Genomic DNA, 18,216 nt, shown 5'->3' with positions numbered 1-18,216 from the left:
TCAAAAAAACCATAAAGTTGAAATATGATTGTCGTTGGATTAAATGGATCTATATGTGCAAAACATTTCAGTAGGGGATATTCATATCTTTAAATATTCAGGATACGGAGTGAGATTAAAACCTTTTTTTTATGCCCCCGACACTAAAATTGGAAAGAAAATTGTTGTGTCCCTGTCCCTCCGTCCGTCTTTCTGTCCTTCAATCCGTTTGTTCAATTGGTATATAGCTATTCAAGATATTGTTTGAATGCTAGGAATTTTTCACCTTGCTGGCTGTTTGAACATATATTGAAGGTGTACATGTGTTCAGGGTTTTGATTTATATTGATATTTTCTGTTTTGGAAGATATTTGAACTTTGGTCATTTCTTGAGTATATAATTGCATAGTGGTGCATTGCGTTTTTTTATAACTCTTCCTACATCTTCAATGACATGAACTGTTCCCTTTGCTGGCGGTTTGCACATTCATTGAAGTCGTGCATGGAAACATGATTTTTATTTATATCGATATCGGCTCCTTTGGGAAATATTTGATTATTTGAGTATTTACTTACATAAAAGGTGCATAACGTTTTCAGATTATTCATCCTACAGTTTGAATGCTTCAAAATGTCCCTTTTCTGGCTGTTAGTACATACATTGAAGGTATTCATGTGGTCAGGGTTATGATTTTAAGTAATATTTGGTTCTTGGGGGAAACATTTGAACATTGAGGTTATTTGAGGATAAACTTGCATAAGAGAAATAACTCCCCCTACAGTGAACATAACCTATGTGCGTTAAGGCTCAACTTCATGGGGGCGTCATTGTTGTGTACCAGAAAAAAACTATAGTAACTAATTTCCTACATTGAATTTGTTATAATGCAGTTACCTCAGGATGGAGTGAAATGACATTACTTTGTATAGTTTTAATTTATATCTAAGTTCATCACATTGAGGCGCATTACGCATATTAACTCATATCTTGGGTTCTAGTGGTATGGTCAATTTCCTTTTAAAAGCACAGAACAATGTTATTTATGACTCTTTCTTCGCGTCATAAACATAATTTTAGGAAAACAGAACGGTTTTTGGCAACATTTACATCTTCGATGGTGGATGTAACAAGACTAGTCAAAGTAATACGCTTTAGAATTCTTATTTGTGATTTGATTTTAATAATTGACCCTCTCCATTGCTTCTTTGTCCTTCACATTTAAAAAAAAGTGTGTTACAAATCATGTCAGTAATGAGACACTTACTCTGAGCGTATCATCACTAACATTTGATGTAGTGGTATCGACCCATATAGCAGGGTGCCTTTTGTTTTGTATAATCACGTTTGTCGTTTGCCTTTCCGCAATCCGCAAAGCACGTCATCCGTGTTAAAGTTTTGTGTTTTAAATGCACCTGTTTTGTCAATTCTTTTAATTATTGTATGTCGGATTAACATAAGCATACAAAGACAACCATTGAATCGTCATTTTACAGGTATTTACAACCTTTAGAGGCAGACAAAAAAGAACAAAAAAGAATGAAAAAGGCTCTTGCACAATTAAGAAATGAAGTTGTGGCAGGCTTTGCGTTTATCAACCTTATATGGATATCTATCAACTTTATGTTTCAACTAAGAAAACCTGCAATTATTGAATTTCCGAAAGCAGTAAGTATATTTAGATATTGATTATAAGACATTTATCCCTTAGTTAAAAGTTATGGTGTGTTATCTTCGTTAAAGACGGTTGACCACATTTGCTTACTTCGATTTTTCTTTGTGCTGATTAATATGCTTCTCATTTCCGATAACACCATATCCTTCTCCTTATCTCTATTTGGAAGACATAAGAAATACATGCGAGCTTCTGTTTTAAGACGAAGTGTAACAACTTATTGTGCTATTTTTTGTACTATCAGTACAAATTATCCATAAATGTGTATGTAAAAGCAAGAAGATATTATTGCTATTAAAAAACCCATACTCACTAGAATACAATTAAGCAATCTCCACACAATTCTCAGAAATGAGGAAACCACATAATATATTACAAAATTTGAAACTGTATAACCATTCGAACGAGAAAACTAACAGTACAATTGACAAAAATAAAATTGACAGACATGGACAAACGGTAACCATTGAAAATTATGCTCGTGAATTTTGACATGCTCATATAAAATATTGCAGGGTTAAGCAAGTTTTTTTTATTAATCAACACTACCTTAACCCGAGTCAGCGTTAAACAGCACACTAAAGAACAAATCGAAGAAATTAGTACAAATTGGTGAACTTATTTTATTAGAACGGAACAACAACAACAACAAAAAAGGAAAAAAACCACCAACATAACATTACAAAAACCCACCGATTTATTTTGGCTGGATTTTTGGTTTCTTTTATTTTATCAGCTGTTCAACGATTGTTTTAGGTTTTAGAATTTAAAATATCAAGTTTAGTTTAAACAATTTTTATTATAAAAGTGCACAATTTACAATTATACCACAGGGTTTCGGAAACAATAAGTTCGTGTATAAATCATAAAATTGAGAATGGAAATGGGGAATGTGTCAAAGAGACAACAACCCGACCAAATAAAAAAGAACAGCAGAAGGTCACCAACAGGTCTTCAATGTAGCGAGAAAATCAGTCTACCTTAATGAAATGACAAAATTGGGAACATAGTGTAAGAAATCCTCAAAATATAATTTTCTATTTACATTTCATGTCAATTTTGTGGTTTGCCCGTTACTCAGAAGCCAGTTTGATAAAAGCTTTGTGACTGAAGAAAGCGACATTTGTCGTCCAAATACGCAGCTGGCGCAATTAATTGATATCATTAATTTTGTTTGTAAAACCATTACCAAAGATAAAAGTACTCCTCAGTTCACATCCGACGGATTTATTTTTTAGCCTTCTAAACATTCTGAGAAACGCACGACCTTGTGCATATAAAAAAAAGATAAATATTATCGAAAGAGAATACCATGTACACCATGAGAAATATTTTTATACTGAATTTCAGTAAGTAAAGGTGTACATGAATAATTAATCTATAACAAAAAAGGGGAAACATAAGGACAAGCTACAGTTCTGCAAAAAATCCGAATCATATAAGATAATTGACTTCTTTTTTTTTAAATTTCAGCCTGGTGCAGAGAATGTAGATGACGATGTGATAAAGATTGACGCACTAGGTTTAATGTTTATTATATTTTTTGTTCTCATTCTCCTGCTTCAGTTTATTGGAATGGTTATTCATAGATGGGGGACGCTAATGCATCTTATAGCCATTACAGAGATACCAAATCCATTTAAATGTGGCAAAATCAAAAGTCATGAAAATATTGGAGACGATGGTGCAGAGAAGATTGATGCAAAAACATTGGTACGGTTTTGTGCAGATGTAGTTGGAGAACCAATGCCAGACTATTCGAGTGATGAAGATGACGAGGATGAAGAAGAAGAAGACGATAAAGTAGAACAGGAACTCTCTAATACAATTCGAAACAACGCTGTCAGAGGAATAAAGGGGAACATCGGGGGAACAAGAACAACTGGGCTCGGAATGTCGTTCAGAGAAACAATGGTCATAGGCAGGGATAGTATTTCTAATAATTTAAGAAGTACTCTGTCAAGCCCTAATTTCAGACAGACAGCACGAAATATGATAGCTATTTCCAAGCGAAAATATGACGACGGGTCGAAACCACCTCCAAAGGGCAACGTATTAAAATACCGAAAAAATAATCCATCAAGATCAAGGACTGATTGGGAACAAGCAAAAAAGTTTGGATCAACTAAACCAATTTTCCAAAATTTTATTAACGAAATTCAAAATGATCGAGACCTCAAACACAAAGTAAGAGGCATAGAAAAACAAACGACAGGTGATAATCTTAAGAGAACATTACGCCGTGAGACTTCCGCAGATTTTGATGAACCAGTTAATGAGAAATTAAGTGGTGCAGTCGGTACTTTAAGTCGTGCTTTCTACAAAAATCTAAATCAAAAAACAAAAAATAAAATCGAAGAAAATCCAGTTTCCAGCGGAAGTAATTCCAGCAGCAGATTACGTTTTAGAGAAACAACCGAAACAATAACATCACTTTAATGGACAAACAGCAAAAACTCACAAACAGTTCCCCTTTGTGTAACACAATATTGTACTTATTGTGTATACATAAGCATTTAAGTTGTCTTATTTGATAAAATATGGTTATCTATTTACTTGTAACGTTTCTATATAATTTGTTTTTAAAATTCAATATTATAGCACTAGTACTACTTTAAATAAAGATAACAGACTTAATGGATAAAAATTGATAATGTCTAGAAGCCATATCTGGAGCATAGTATTTATTCGAAGCTTCTTATGATTTAAAAGACAGATATTTTTCTTATCTTTGATTTAAAAGAAAGTACAAGTGAAAGTCGATTTTGAAATAATTAGGTTATGTGGGTTTTTTTTTTTTACATATTCCCTGGTTAAATCCCGCTGCAATTGTTTGCACCTGCTTAAGTCATGAATCTGATGTTCAGTGGTAGTCGTCTGTTTTATGTTTTATGTGGTTCCTAAGTGTTTATCGTTTCCGGTTTTTATATAGTGTAGACCTTTGTTTTCTCGTTTGAATGGTTTTACATAAGTAATTTTTGGGGCCATTTATAACTTGCTGTTCGGTGTGAGCCTATATATAGGCTCCGTGTTGAAGACCATAACTTAGCATATGATAGTTTACTTTTACTTGGATGGAGAGTTGTCTCATTGGCACTCATACCACAACTTCCTATATCTATTATATTATGTATTCTTTCACAAATTAATAATAAAACTTTTAATACGTTTCTATACTTACTAAACATTTAGGATGCACGTCAAAATAAAACAATAGACAACTTTCGAGTTCGATGCATTTCCGTCAAAAACTCGGGTTTTAGTGAACGTCATTTGTGCGTTTAGGGGCGTCGTTATCTCCAGTCCAATGTTGAGCGAGTGGTTGGAAAACAATAATTCTATATTGTACGAATTATTCGGCAAATTGAATTCTCAAAATTGACAATCAGCATTGCTGTCATAAGGGCATTGTCATTAAGTACCTACAGAACAACCATTATTTATAGTTTATCCTGCAAAATGACGATCACTAAGACGCTTGATGAACGTAAATAGTGCAGGGATACAGGCGGCCCCCTCTATCTGGTAAATGACGTCATAAAGGCGCGTATAATTGACGATTTTTTTCCGGTGACCGATGAACTCGAAAGTGGTCTATTTAAGAGATATACTTCAAATTCATTGTTTTATTTGTATGAACAATTATATTTCTAATGTCAGGTTTGTAATCAGGGATTTTACAAATTCCCTATCAATATTTTCAGGGATTTTGTAAAATCACTAAAAAAAAAACTACTGATTTTACAAATTTACTGTAGCATATATACAAAATAACACGTTTATCTCAATACAAATAAATTGCTTTTCAAGATTTTAAATTTAAATACTACTAAAATGTTATCAATTGTTCGATGATATTTGGTCATTTGAAGTTTAGTTAGCAAAAATCAATTCTTAACGAAAAAGATAAACACATACCATTTATATGTTAAATCACAGAAATGCTGAACACCGAGAAAAAAATCATAAGGCAAGTACCTTATCAAATTACAAAATTGAAAGCTCAAACAAATCAAATGAATGGATAACAACTATCATATTTCTGATTGGTACAGGCATTTTCTTAGGTAAAAAATGGTGGATTTAACATGATTGTTTTAAAGCTAACTACCGTAAACCTCTCACTTGTATGACCGTTACATCAAATTCCATTATATTAATTGACACCGATGTGTAAACAAAGCAAACAGACATAATAGGTAAACATTTTAAGAATAGGGGTACAGCAGTCAACATCGTGTTATAATCTTAACCACTATAAAAACAAACATATGTGTAACAAAGAATAGTATAGTAGAGAAAAAAAAAGTTTTATTTATGATAAATATATATTTTTACTCCATTTATGTACACAGCTATAACAATGCTAATTCGGAATGAGATTTCCATGTCGAAGTTTCTGTATGTCGGAAGTAAAACCATCTAAGCAATAACCGTTTGTTATATTTCTATCTGTTCATTTATACTATCATGAACACAAACGTTTCAATCTCAAATCTGTGGCCGTTTTAAAGTATTTTCAGTACATGAGCGTTTACTTTTCATAATACACAAATCGTCGTCATCTTCTTTCGACATTGTTTTTACTTGAATAACATTATATATTATGTTATTATGTATAGTTATGTTAAAATATAGATATCGACATAGTGGTGGTGTCAAAGATTACGTCAACACTAAACTAAAAGCGTAAATAAGATGACTGTGTATATGCTTTCAAATAGGATGAAGGCTGTGAAATCGTTGATGGATAGGGCTTTTCGATGTTCCTATGAAATTTAAACATAACATTTGAAGATGTGGGTCTTCCTTCAATTTACTTGATACCAAAATTTCATAAGTGTTCTAACAACAGTTTATAACAGTTTACGTCTCTATCCTTCACATCAGTTTTCTCTGTTCTCAACTGTAAAAGAGGGACGAAATATACCAAAGGGACAGTCAAACTCATAAATCTAAAATAAACTGACAACGCCATTCCAAAAAAAGAGAAAGACAAACAGACTTATAATAGTACACAGACACAACAAGATAAATTAAAGACTAAGCAACACGAACTTCACAAAAATCTTTGGGTGATCTCAGGTGCTCCGTAGGATAAGAAGGTCCTGCAAGATGTGGGACGACTCGTCGTGTACGTTGCACATCTATACTATCTATATTATTAAACGAGAAGACCCAATTTTGTGTGTCGCTTCTCTTCCTTCCACAATAAATTAATCATCATGTCGCTGAGTTCTTTAGGTAACATGCATAGTCGCATTTGTCATCCATTCTTGTGTAATCTTAATCAATATGAAAACAACCAGATATATAAAAAAACATTTACCATGATATTAACACAATGGCAGGATGTAAAAGAGCAGAGCCACGTCATATGTAACCATGAAGCACAAAACAGAATACAGAAAAAGCATATTACACAGTGTAGATACTATTCTGTACGCTATCCGGAAGTCGCGATTTTCGAAGCGAGGATTTCAATCTGGCTATCAGAACGGTTTTGTTTTGGTGCTTTTTCTCATCATTTGTTTACTCCTATATCTATTAAGTGCTTTGCACATCTTAAATGTATGTATAGCATCAGAAATATTAGTAACTGTAACAAAAACATGCAGTAAAATATAAAACATACGTGTGCATCACACCAACTTCATAGAAAAAAGTGAAATCGATGGACAATTTTGCTCTCGTAGTACAAAGCAAATAGTCTTTTATTGCAAATATTTGCATCAGTTTACAGTTAAATATATACTGTTTCAATATTCTTACCGTATTTAAGTAGAATGTTCGTATTTCAAATAAAAAATGTGCTTTCCTTGAGGATCCCAAAATAAATTACTGTACGATCAGTCTAAAACTGACTGTATTCTAGTAGCGATTTCAGATTTTTTGTCTGTATGACCAGTCGTGATTTTGAAGAAAAAAACAACGGCAATTTGAAGGTATATACGTGTGTATGTGATATTGTGATAGTGTCCATGGAACTATAACATGTAATTTCTTTCATCAGACAATACAAATATATTTCTGATGATTTTTGTAGACGGCAAAATAATTATATTTTTGTTCCGTCAGTCTTATTCAAAATCAAATGCCTAAAAAGCAATACATGATTCGCTTGTGGACTTTGTATTAGTGTGTCGTTGCAATTATCTGTTTAAAACTATTACGTTTTTAAAGACTATTTACACCGTCTGCCGTTGACCAATTGGTGATAGAATACATCAAACTTGTCTCTTTTAAAATGACAAAAAAAAAAATAGAGAAAGCTTTGTTTAAAAACTTTGGGTATTGAGGAAAGAATAAACAAAATTATACCCCGCCACTTCTATAGTCCATGTTTTGGAAAAAAATAAACCACCAAAAAAATTAAATTATAGGTGCACAGGGGCATCATTTAATAACGAATATGAGGAAGTTTTATTAATATGTGGTAAGTTTTTGAAAGTTGCGTATAGTAAATGGGAACCACCCAAGAAGGTAGTGGAAAAGTCCTTATCATGGAAATAGATAACTGCTGAATTATAAGAGGTGCACAATTGAATTAAATGATAAGGAATCTGAAAAAGATTCATTAAGACTTAGTTATGACAAGTGTCTGAAGGAAGTTGTAGATATAAAATAGGTACGCCCAACATAAGGTTATGAAAAAGTCCGTATTTTAGATATAGAAACATAAAAAAAACAATTACCAAAATTTCGAAATAGAAGGTCAATAATACATTAATTAATTGATTAAAAATGGAGCAATTTTAGAAAAGTTTAAAAATTGGTTTTGGAGGTCACGGTTGGAAATACCTGATGGGTGCCCCCATATAATGCAATGTTCAAGTCCGTATCTTATATGAAGAAACCCCATAAAAGATTTTTAATAAAATTCGAAATACATTTCTTTTTTTTATATAAATAAGGCCGTTAATTTTCTCGTTTGAATTGTTTTACATTGTCATTTCGGGACCTTTTATAGCTGACTTTGTGGTATTGGCTTTGCTCATTGTTGAGGGCCGTACGGTGACCTATATTTGTTAATGTCTGTGTCATTTTGTTCTCTTGTGAACGGTTGTCTCATTGGCTATCATACCGCATCATCTTTTTTATATTATCATTTATGATACGGAATCCGAGAAAAAATAATTAATAGTTATACCAGTGACGGATTCAAGAAAATTGGGGTCCGGCGGTTTGAAACTCTTTTTTAACTTTCAGTGCATTTGTATGGGAACATATATTTGGAATCTTCTTTTCTCCTGGATTGGACCCCCTCTCCATTTGAAAATGTCTGGAAACCCCAATGTATAGTAAGTGGTTTATGAGGAGATGCGCTTACAAAACTGGCAAAATATGTTGTACCGAATGAAGTTCGACTTCATTATCACTATAAAACACCGCTTTACAAAGTGGTGTACAATTGAGTGTGAAAGAGACAGATCAACATCCAAAACAAAGTGAAGGAAGCCTACAATTATAGGCTACAGTACGGCCTCGAATGTTTCAAATACATGCATTTTTATATAACAATTAAATCTGTGTGTTTGTACAATTTTAAGTATAACGGAGGACATTTCTGAAAATAATATAAAAAAACAAGCCTTCCTCTTATTTCATCATCATTTTCAAACATCCTTATACTTATTGTAGTAAGTCGAGTACACCCTATCAAGCTAAAACATGTTTGATAAGTTTTCAGGATGTGAATTTATTAAAATGTATTTGTGTTATTTAGGAAAATGCCATCTTCTAATGTATCGTAAATAACTTGAAATCACCACTAGAATACAGTGAAATAAAGACTGATCATACAGTTTCAAAATATACAAGCGAGACTGATCGTACAGTGAGAAATTCAAACAAGTGTAATTTTCTTATTTCTGGTTTCAAATATCTGGCTGAAACTTTAACCAACACTTAAAATATACTCTATTTAGTTAATTATGTCTGTTTTTTACGTTTATTTGTACAGTAAGGGTGCAAAAAGATTGTTTTTAGGTTCACCGACTGATTTTCCTTAGTGATGCACTTGAAAATCTCTTGATTAAGGCAAAGATACGAATAATGAATGTCCTTAATTTAATCATAAACCATTTGTGAATATCGATGTCAGCTGAATTAATCATTAAGCAATGTACAAATGAACATCTTACCGTTTAATATAGTATATCCATCAAATTTAAAATGTGATCCAAAAAGTTCTCGCTTCGAAAATCGCGACTTCCGGATAGCGTACAGAATAGTATCTACACTGTGTATTAGCAAAATTGAAAAACAAGACTACAAAAATTATTATAGAACAATATCACAATGACAGGATGTATGTGTACATAGCCACGTCAAATGAATACCACAAAACAAAACCCAGACTAAACAGTAAAAGTGAAATTAATAAAGTGAAATAAAAGAATAATAATACGTTATTAAGATGATTAATAACGTCAAATCCAGAATCTATACTTCAAGACTATCGTGTATTTTTTGGTGAAGTTGATACGGAATATTTATCAACAAGGTCTTGGTACCTTCAGATGAACAGTTACTTATTAATGCCCGCGTCACACTGTCACGATTTTTACGCCGATGGCAACAGGATTATGGAAATTTTCAAAATCGGGACTGATCGTATCCAGATCGGGCTATTCGTAGTGCCATATTTAAGCTGGGGTCACACATTCACGATTTTTACTACCGTCCTCGACAGGACCATTCCCGATTAAAATTTATCAAAAGTCTGATCAAGATCCTGTGAATCGTGGATGGAAATTCAAACTTAAATCAAAATTTGTAAAAAAAAATAATTATTTCACGACAACAATTGCAATCAGATAGTGTTCAGGAAGCGACGATATTCAACCGTTTCTAAGCGAATTAGTCCCGACAATCCCGTTCTGAATCCGCTTCTAACCCGATTTGTATTTTTCGCCAGGTAAACTTCGACCGAGTATGTCACGACTTCGTCCCGACTGTACCGAACGTAATCCGACAGAGATCAGACAGTGACCAGACAGTGAGCTGACGTGGGTATCATTGATTAATTTCGTATTAATAACGGGACTGTTTCGGAACGGTTTCGGCAAAAAACGGTTCGCAATCGACAAGATCTGGATGCAATCTGGACTCAATCGGCAGAAAAACAACTATGAAAAATTACTCCAGATCATTCCCGTTCCACAAGTTAGACACCGTCCAGAATTACACAAGACATTGTTCGGAATTCGATCCGATACAGCAGAATCTGTCACGATATAGCCACGATTGTAATCCGACTAGACAAAATCGGATGAGTTGTCCCGAATGTTACGGGGCGCACCTAACTGTCGGGGTGCTTTGCCGAACTATTCGGACCCTTCCCGACCCGTAAGAATCTGTTACGATCTAAAACGACTGCGTTCAGACAATGATAGGTCATTCCAGATAATTGAGGATACTAATCCGACTTTTACACATTTCGTGTCGTATTGCTGTCTGATCTCAAACGGGAGCAATAATCGGGAATGTGTGAACCCCGCATTAACCATCTTTAACCATCGGCCACTTTTTCTAGCCTTCGGGGACAACTTCGGGAAGGGTTCTAATTTTTTTAATGCGGGGTAGACACATTGCCTATTATTGCTCCCGTTTGAGATGAGACTCTTTTTCTACACGAAGTTTTTGACGCAATTTTACAAAACAATGAGATGAAAGACATATGATTTTCATTGGATTTGCTGAATGATATATGTACACAGTTTTAGAAAAGGTATTACTTCAAGCAATTAAAATTCTACTTTTAACCAAATTTTGGGGAAATATATGACATCTTTCCCCCCCTTTTTGCAATATTTTAAAACAAATAAATGCAGATTGTTGCCATGGATACAGCAAAAAGAAATTATATTTTACCATTTTATATACTGGAAATAAAATCTATGGAAGATTCTGATTACATACATATGCCCATATATGACACAAACAGTAAGCTTGATATTGCAAGAAAGCAATGAAAAGAGAATGGTAAAATTCATAAGGGCAAATTTTAGTATTTTTCCTAACTGTTTATTGCTACCTAACAAAGTGTTCTGAACGGTGTCCTGTGGAACGGGAATGATCTGGAGAAACTTTTCATTATTTTTGTTCTGCCGATTGAGTCCAGATTGCATCCAGATCTTGTCGATTGCGAACCGTTTTTGCCGAAACCGTTCCAGAACAGTCCCGTTATTAATACGAAATTCGTCAATTATACCCACGTCAGAGTCCCGACAATAACAGAATACAATACGACTTAGACCAGACAAAACCGTTTGCAATGCGATAGAGCGGACCGTGATAGGATAACGTTCAGACAGTACCTGCTGATCCCGATAATACTGAGACGTTACGCACGATACTGGCTGCCGTTTCATAAAACGATCGTTAGCGTACGTTTGAACGTTAACCAAACGTAACGCTAAAATTCCGTTTCATAAAACAATCGTACTTTGCGATGGTCGCACATTGCGTGTGAATCGCGAACGCTATTTACGTGTGGTTAAACCTGTCGCAATGCGATCGTTTAATAAAAGATGGCCGTCGCCTTGCATACTTCGAGGTACTTCAGACGCCGAATTTTTAGCCGACAAGGGGTTTTCAGATAAGGATTGAAATCAGTGATAATTTAAATGACACATATAGCATATCTCGCAACCGTCTTGGTAGACAGGGCATAATTTAATTTGCAGATACGCTTTTACCACGCCTTGAAATAACGACTTTGGTAAATTTCTCCAACTTTGACCTCCTTTCACACTGACTTTCGAGTAAAATAAAAGACATTGGCGTGCTATGTACTTACAATTCATATGTATATCATTATCAAGTTATTTCAGCAGAACAATCAGAAATATCTGATTTGTTTGTGATATATGAACAAAAAATCTAGACAATAAATTGTATACCAATGTTACCTGTTGACGCTACTAAAAGGTGTCTTCTGTCACGTCCGCGTTTTTGGCAGGGAGTGCTTGTTTGTCCAATTATAAATAATTCCGGTTAAAATTTTATATTTTTTTTAATTTTTATTTCGAGGGCATTTGAAACTATCTAAATCTATCAGTAGCTGTTCATTAAAAAAAAAAGCAGCACTCTTTCATGAAGATATGGGGAGGGTATATTTACAAAAAAACAAACATTGTCAGATAATTTGATACTATGCGGGATTCAATATTTAGGTTCTGACGTTGGATAACATTTTGCATGGCTTTCGTGGGTACAGACTAACCAATGTTTTAAGTCGACGAATTATTTTTTTCTATAGGCTTTATATGCCTAAATTGTCAAACCTCGAAATCAAAAGCTAAAAAATAAACATCAAGTTGGAACTTGAACAATCAAATTTCGGGTATGCAATAACACAGAACGGTCTTTTAAATTAATCCCATTAGAATTGTTTCAATAGTTATATAGAATAGAAATAGCTTTTGCAAATGTTATTATTACTATGAAAATGAGTATGGTACGATATTAAAACTAGAGGCTCCAAAGAGCCTGTGTCGCTCACCTTAGTCTATGTGAATATTAAACAAAGGAAGCAGATGGATTCATGACAAAATTGTGTTTTGGTGATGGTGATGTGTTTGTAAATCTTACTTTACTAAACAGTCTTGCTGCTAACATTTATCTCTATCTATAATGAACTTGGCCCAGTAGTTTCAGTGGAAAATGTTAATAAATATTTACAAATTTTATGAAAATTGTTAAAAATTGACTATGAAGGACAATAACTCCTTAGGGGGTCAATTGACCATTTCGGTCATGTTGACTTAATTGTAAATCTTACTTTGCTGAACATAATTGCTGTTTACAGTTTATCTCTTTCTATAATAATATTCAAGATAATAACCAAAAACAACAAAATTTCCTTAAAATTACCTTAAAAGGGGCAGCAACCCAACAATGGGTTGTCAGATTTACCTGAAAATTATAGGGCAGATAGATCTTCATCTGATTAACAATTTTACCCCATTGTCAGATTTGCTCTAAATGCTTTGGTTTTTGAGTTATAAGCCAAAAACTGCATTTTACCCCTATGTTCTATTTTTAGCCATGGTGGCCATCTTGGTTGGTTGGCCGGGTAAAAAAACACAAATTTTAAACTAGATACATCAATGATGATTGTTGCCAAGTCTGGATTAATTTGGTCTAGTAGTTTCATAGGAGAAGATTTTTGTAAAAGATAACTAAGATTTACGAAAAATGGTTAAAAATTGACTATAAGGGCAATAACTCCTAAAGGGGTCAACTGACCATTTCGGTCATGTTGACTTATTTGTAAATCCTACTTTGCTAAACATTATTGCTGTTTACAGTTTATCTCTATCTATAATAATATTCAAGATAATAACCAAAAAACAGCAAGATTTCCTTTAAATTACCAATTCAGGGGCAGCAACCCAACAAAGGGTTGTCTAATTCGTATGGAAATTTCAGGGCAGATAGATCTTGATCTGATAAACAATTGTATCCCATGTCAAATTAGCTCTAAATGCTTTGATTTTTGAGTTATAAGCCAAAAACAGTATTTTACCCCTATGTTCTATTTTTGGCCGTGGCGGCCATTTTGTTTGGTGGACCGGGTCACCGGACACATTTTTTTAACTAGATACCCCAATAACAATTGTGGCCAAGTTTGATTGAATTTGGCCCAGTAGTTTCAGAGGAGAAGATTTTTGTAAAAGATTACTTTAATTTAAGAAAATGGTTAAAAATTGACTATAAAGGACAATAACTCCTTAACGGGTCAACTGACCATTTCGGTCATCCGATAACTTATTTGTATATCTAACTTTGCTGAACATTATTGCTGTTTACAGTTTATCTCTATCTATAATAATATTCAAGATAATAACCAAAAACTGCAAAATTTCCACAAAATTACCAATTCAGGGGCAGCAACCCAACAACAGGTTGACCGATTCATCTGAAAATTTCAGAGCAGATAGATCTTGACCTGAGAAACATTTTTACCCATGGCAGATTTCCTCTAAATCCTTTGGTTTTTGAGTTATAAGCCAAAAACTGCATTTTACCCCTATGTTCTATTTTTAGCCGTGGCGGCCATCTTGGTTGGTTGACCGGGTCACACCACACATTTTTTAAACTAGATACCCCAATGATGATTGTGGCCAAGTTTGGTTCAATTTGGCCCAGTAGTTTCAGAGGAAAAGATTTTTGTAAAAGTTAACAACGACGACGGACGACGGACGACGGACGACGGACGACGGACGACGACGGACGCTGGACGCAAAGTGATGGGAAAAGCTCACTTGGCCCTTCGGGCCAGGTGAGCTAAAAAGGAACAATTACGGAACATAACCTTAATACTGGTGCCTTACAGTTTTAAACAATGAGAAAAGAACGATATAAACAATTTAAAGATAGCCATTTAGTTTAAACATATTTTATCTGCAAAATAGCAAAATGGATATAGATATGAACAAAGAAGAAATATGTTATAATGACAATAACCGAAAAGGAATACATGTTATAAAAAAAAGTCGAAACCCTTTCTCTCGCGATGTTATGCTGCTGTCAGCGTAAAAGTGTAATGTTAACTAAAACAATCATTCATTTATCAGTAAACTACAGAATTATAAAAAAAAATCTTAGATGTTATTTCTTGGGTTTCGAGATGAGCTTCTATCTAATTTCCGTAACAATTCATGAAGGTTCACTTTGTCATGTCAAAAAATGCAATCCAAGACTTTCTGTAAATGTGAACTGGTATATTCAAAGTCCATTCATCAGAAATATACTATCGTGTATAAATGGAAAAAAAAATATTTTCAAACATTTGCTTCAGACATTTTAAAAAGCAATTCAAAAACTTCAGCAAAACTTTAACCCAAGACTGTATTTACTTGTCAATTGTAAATAAAAAAAGTCTATTTACTAGTAAACAAACGGAAAATGAAAAAATATTTTCAAACATTCACTCTGGATACTGTCTTTTGGTCATAAACAACTTATGTCCAATTTCATGAAATTATATGAAGGGCTGACAAAGTTACTGATGTTTCAAACAAACTTTATATATGGAAGTGTTTAACGACCTTGACTGGCTTTTCAGCCCTCGCACGGTCGGCTCGGTGCCCGAAGGCGTTTGGTGAGCTTTAAATGATTTGATGCCATGGGTCAGGAACAAGTAGTGGAGGTCGCAATATGGAGGCCGCCATCTTGGTTTTGGTGAGTAGATTTTGGTTTTTTACTATTTTGATGTTTTTCTTCACTAACGGCTGCTTTCAGGGCCAGTTTGGTCAGCTTGGCAGCCCGCTAGCCTCGATGATGGAGTACTGGTAGATGAATCGTGGACGTAGTTCTAAGATGACAGGAAGCGTTATCAGGACCAAAGCCCTAAGGCAGTGAAATGTAGGTCGTATCACCCAACAGCCTAGGATACAGCCCTCGGACGTTAATCGGCATGACACTCCCCATAATAGACAATGGTTTTGGAGGCATGTTAACGCGGGTACGCCTACTACTACGTCTCTCTGTACGGCATGGATTGGTTTCTGTCATCTTAGTAGTAAGTCGTTGAACATCTAACTGTAAACCCTCATCGAAGATAGCGGGTAAAGGAGAGCTGACCCAGCACGTCCGTTCAGCTGTAAGGACTGAGACGTGACTGAATGAAACAAACTTTAACAAAAGAGACTGTACCTTAATGTTGACGCCGACGCCGACGACGTAATCTATTATCGGTGTGTCCCGCTTTATTAATAAATTTCGGAGGCTCGACAAAAAGGGTGGACATGCAATGTACATGTAAGATGATAAGACTGGTCGCGATTGGAATGAGAGAATTTAAAAATTCATCATTTTTTTTAAATTGAATGTTTTGGATCGTTGTGTTACTGTAATTCTGTCATAAGATTGAAGGGACTCAAAAATGTATAGTATACATATTTACAAGAGAGTTGTCTCATTGGCACTTATACCACATCTTCTTACATCCATTTTCCTGAAATGTAAGGTCACCATCCAGTGGCGGATCCAGGGGGTGGTCCCACGGCGCACCGGACCACCCCCATGACGAACCTCAAATTTGTTTAAAGAGTCTATTTTTTCAATAACTAGCTAATTAACAAATTAACACTTAAGATTAATCCTTTCATCGCACTAATTGGTTATGGATTACCTGGATGCCTACATCTAGGTGTCACAATGATAGAATACGGATCAATGCGTTTCACCTGTATACATGTAATTAAATTGTCAAAACAGCTCGTCATTATGAAGAAGTTGACTTCTTATTTTGAAAGGTAAATACAAATTATTTTTGTATTTTTAAGTGAAATTTCCATATATAATTGCATTCTCCAACTAACGGAATCTCGGTTTTAAATTTCATTTATGTACATTTTGTAAAAAAACCCAATCATAATGAATGAATTAAATTAAATTTGTTTATCTATCTCTTTGAGCCCCCTCTTTTCCCCCAACATCAACAGCAATTCAAGCACTGAAGTTGGTACTGGCATTTGTACAAAGCGCAACATTTGATGAAATTAAACATTTTGTAGACTTTTACTATACTGATTTGTCGAGTCCATCTACAATGCCTTTCGTACTGCGTTTGTGGGAAAAGACTTGCGAGTCAATGCTTTCAAAACCCGAAACTGTAGCCGGTGCTATGAAAGAATGTTGCAAAACCGACTTTCCAATTATTTCTGTTATCTTAAAAATCATAGCTACCATGGGGGTGACGATTTGCGAATGTGAGTGATCCAACCGTGAGTCATCATTTCTAAAAACCTACCTGAGAACAACTATGGGACAATGGCGTTTAAACGGACTTGCGTTGATGCATGTGCACTACAGTTTGGAACTAAACATAAAAGGACGCCTCCGGGTGCGGGAATTTCTCGCTACATTGAAGACCTGTTGGTGACCTTCTGCTGTTGTTTTTTTTTTATTTGGTCGGGTTGTTGTCTCTTTGACACATTCCCCATTTCCGTTCTCAATTTTATAAAACAAATTATAGATAACTTTGCAAGGAAACCCCGCGAAGCATGATGTTGAATGACCTGATAAACGACTCTTAAGTTTGTTAAATTAGTAAATTTTGAACAATTTTACGTAAAACTATTTTTACCGATTCGGAACATTTTAGCTATACCTTTTTTACAGCTTGCCTTATTCAGATGACAAATGTATGTTGTGCTATTTTAGATTGCAAGATATTGTATAGAGTCTTAAATAAAAATCAGTTTTACATGTCTTTAAATTCCTTTACCTAGGAATATGTGCATCGCATGGTGTTGTCCAAATTCAAGATCTTCCATGATATCGAAGGTATTTTTTAACCTTTTTCATACCATTCAATATTCATGTGGGACCACCCCCAAATTTTTTTCTGGATCCCCCACTGCCATCAACAGCCAAGTAAAGCTCAAATGTTTCAACGGGGCGCCATTATTCCTACAGCTCATTAGTCCCACAGCCCATTTTCCCACAGCCCATTTGTGCGACAACCCATTAGTCCGACAACCCAATATTCCAATACTTTTTTTAGAAGAGCGGTATAATAATTAGGTCAACATTGAGACATCACAAT

At 34.5% G+C, this 18,216-nt stretch overlaps 1 protein-coding gene across 1 annotated transcript in view; it reads left to right on the top strand.

Annotated features, from left to right (window-relative positions):
• LOC134707160 (chitin synthase chs-2-like) overlaps positions 1-4,203 on the top strand; it is a 30,011-nt gene extending 25,808 nt beyond the window's left edge. Inside the window, exons 20-21 of the mRNA XM_063566705.1 lie at positions 1,474-1,645; positions 3,126-4,203. Coding sequence (XP_063422775.1) covers positions 1,474-1,645; positions 3,126-4,091 — 1,138 coding nt within the window. The 3' untranslated portion in view covers positions 4,092-4,203. The remainder of the gene's footprint in view (positions 1-1,473; positions 1,646-3,125) is intronic.
• The last annotated feature ends 14,013 nt before the right edge of the window (positions 4,204-18,216 follow it).

Source organism: Mytilus trossulus, chromosome 2 (assembly GCF_036588685.1).
Source record: "Mytilus trossulus isolate FHL-02 chromosome 2, PNRI_Mtr1.1.1.hap1, whole genome shotgun sequence".
Classification (NCBI taxonomy): Eukaryota; Metazoa; Mollusca; class Bivalvia; order Mytilida; family Mytilidae; genus Mytilus; species Mytilus trossulus.
The sequence above is the reverse complement of the archived record's forward strand: the minus strand, read 5'-3'. Positions and strand labels throughout refer to the sequence as shown.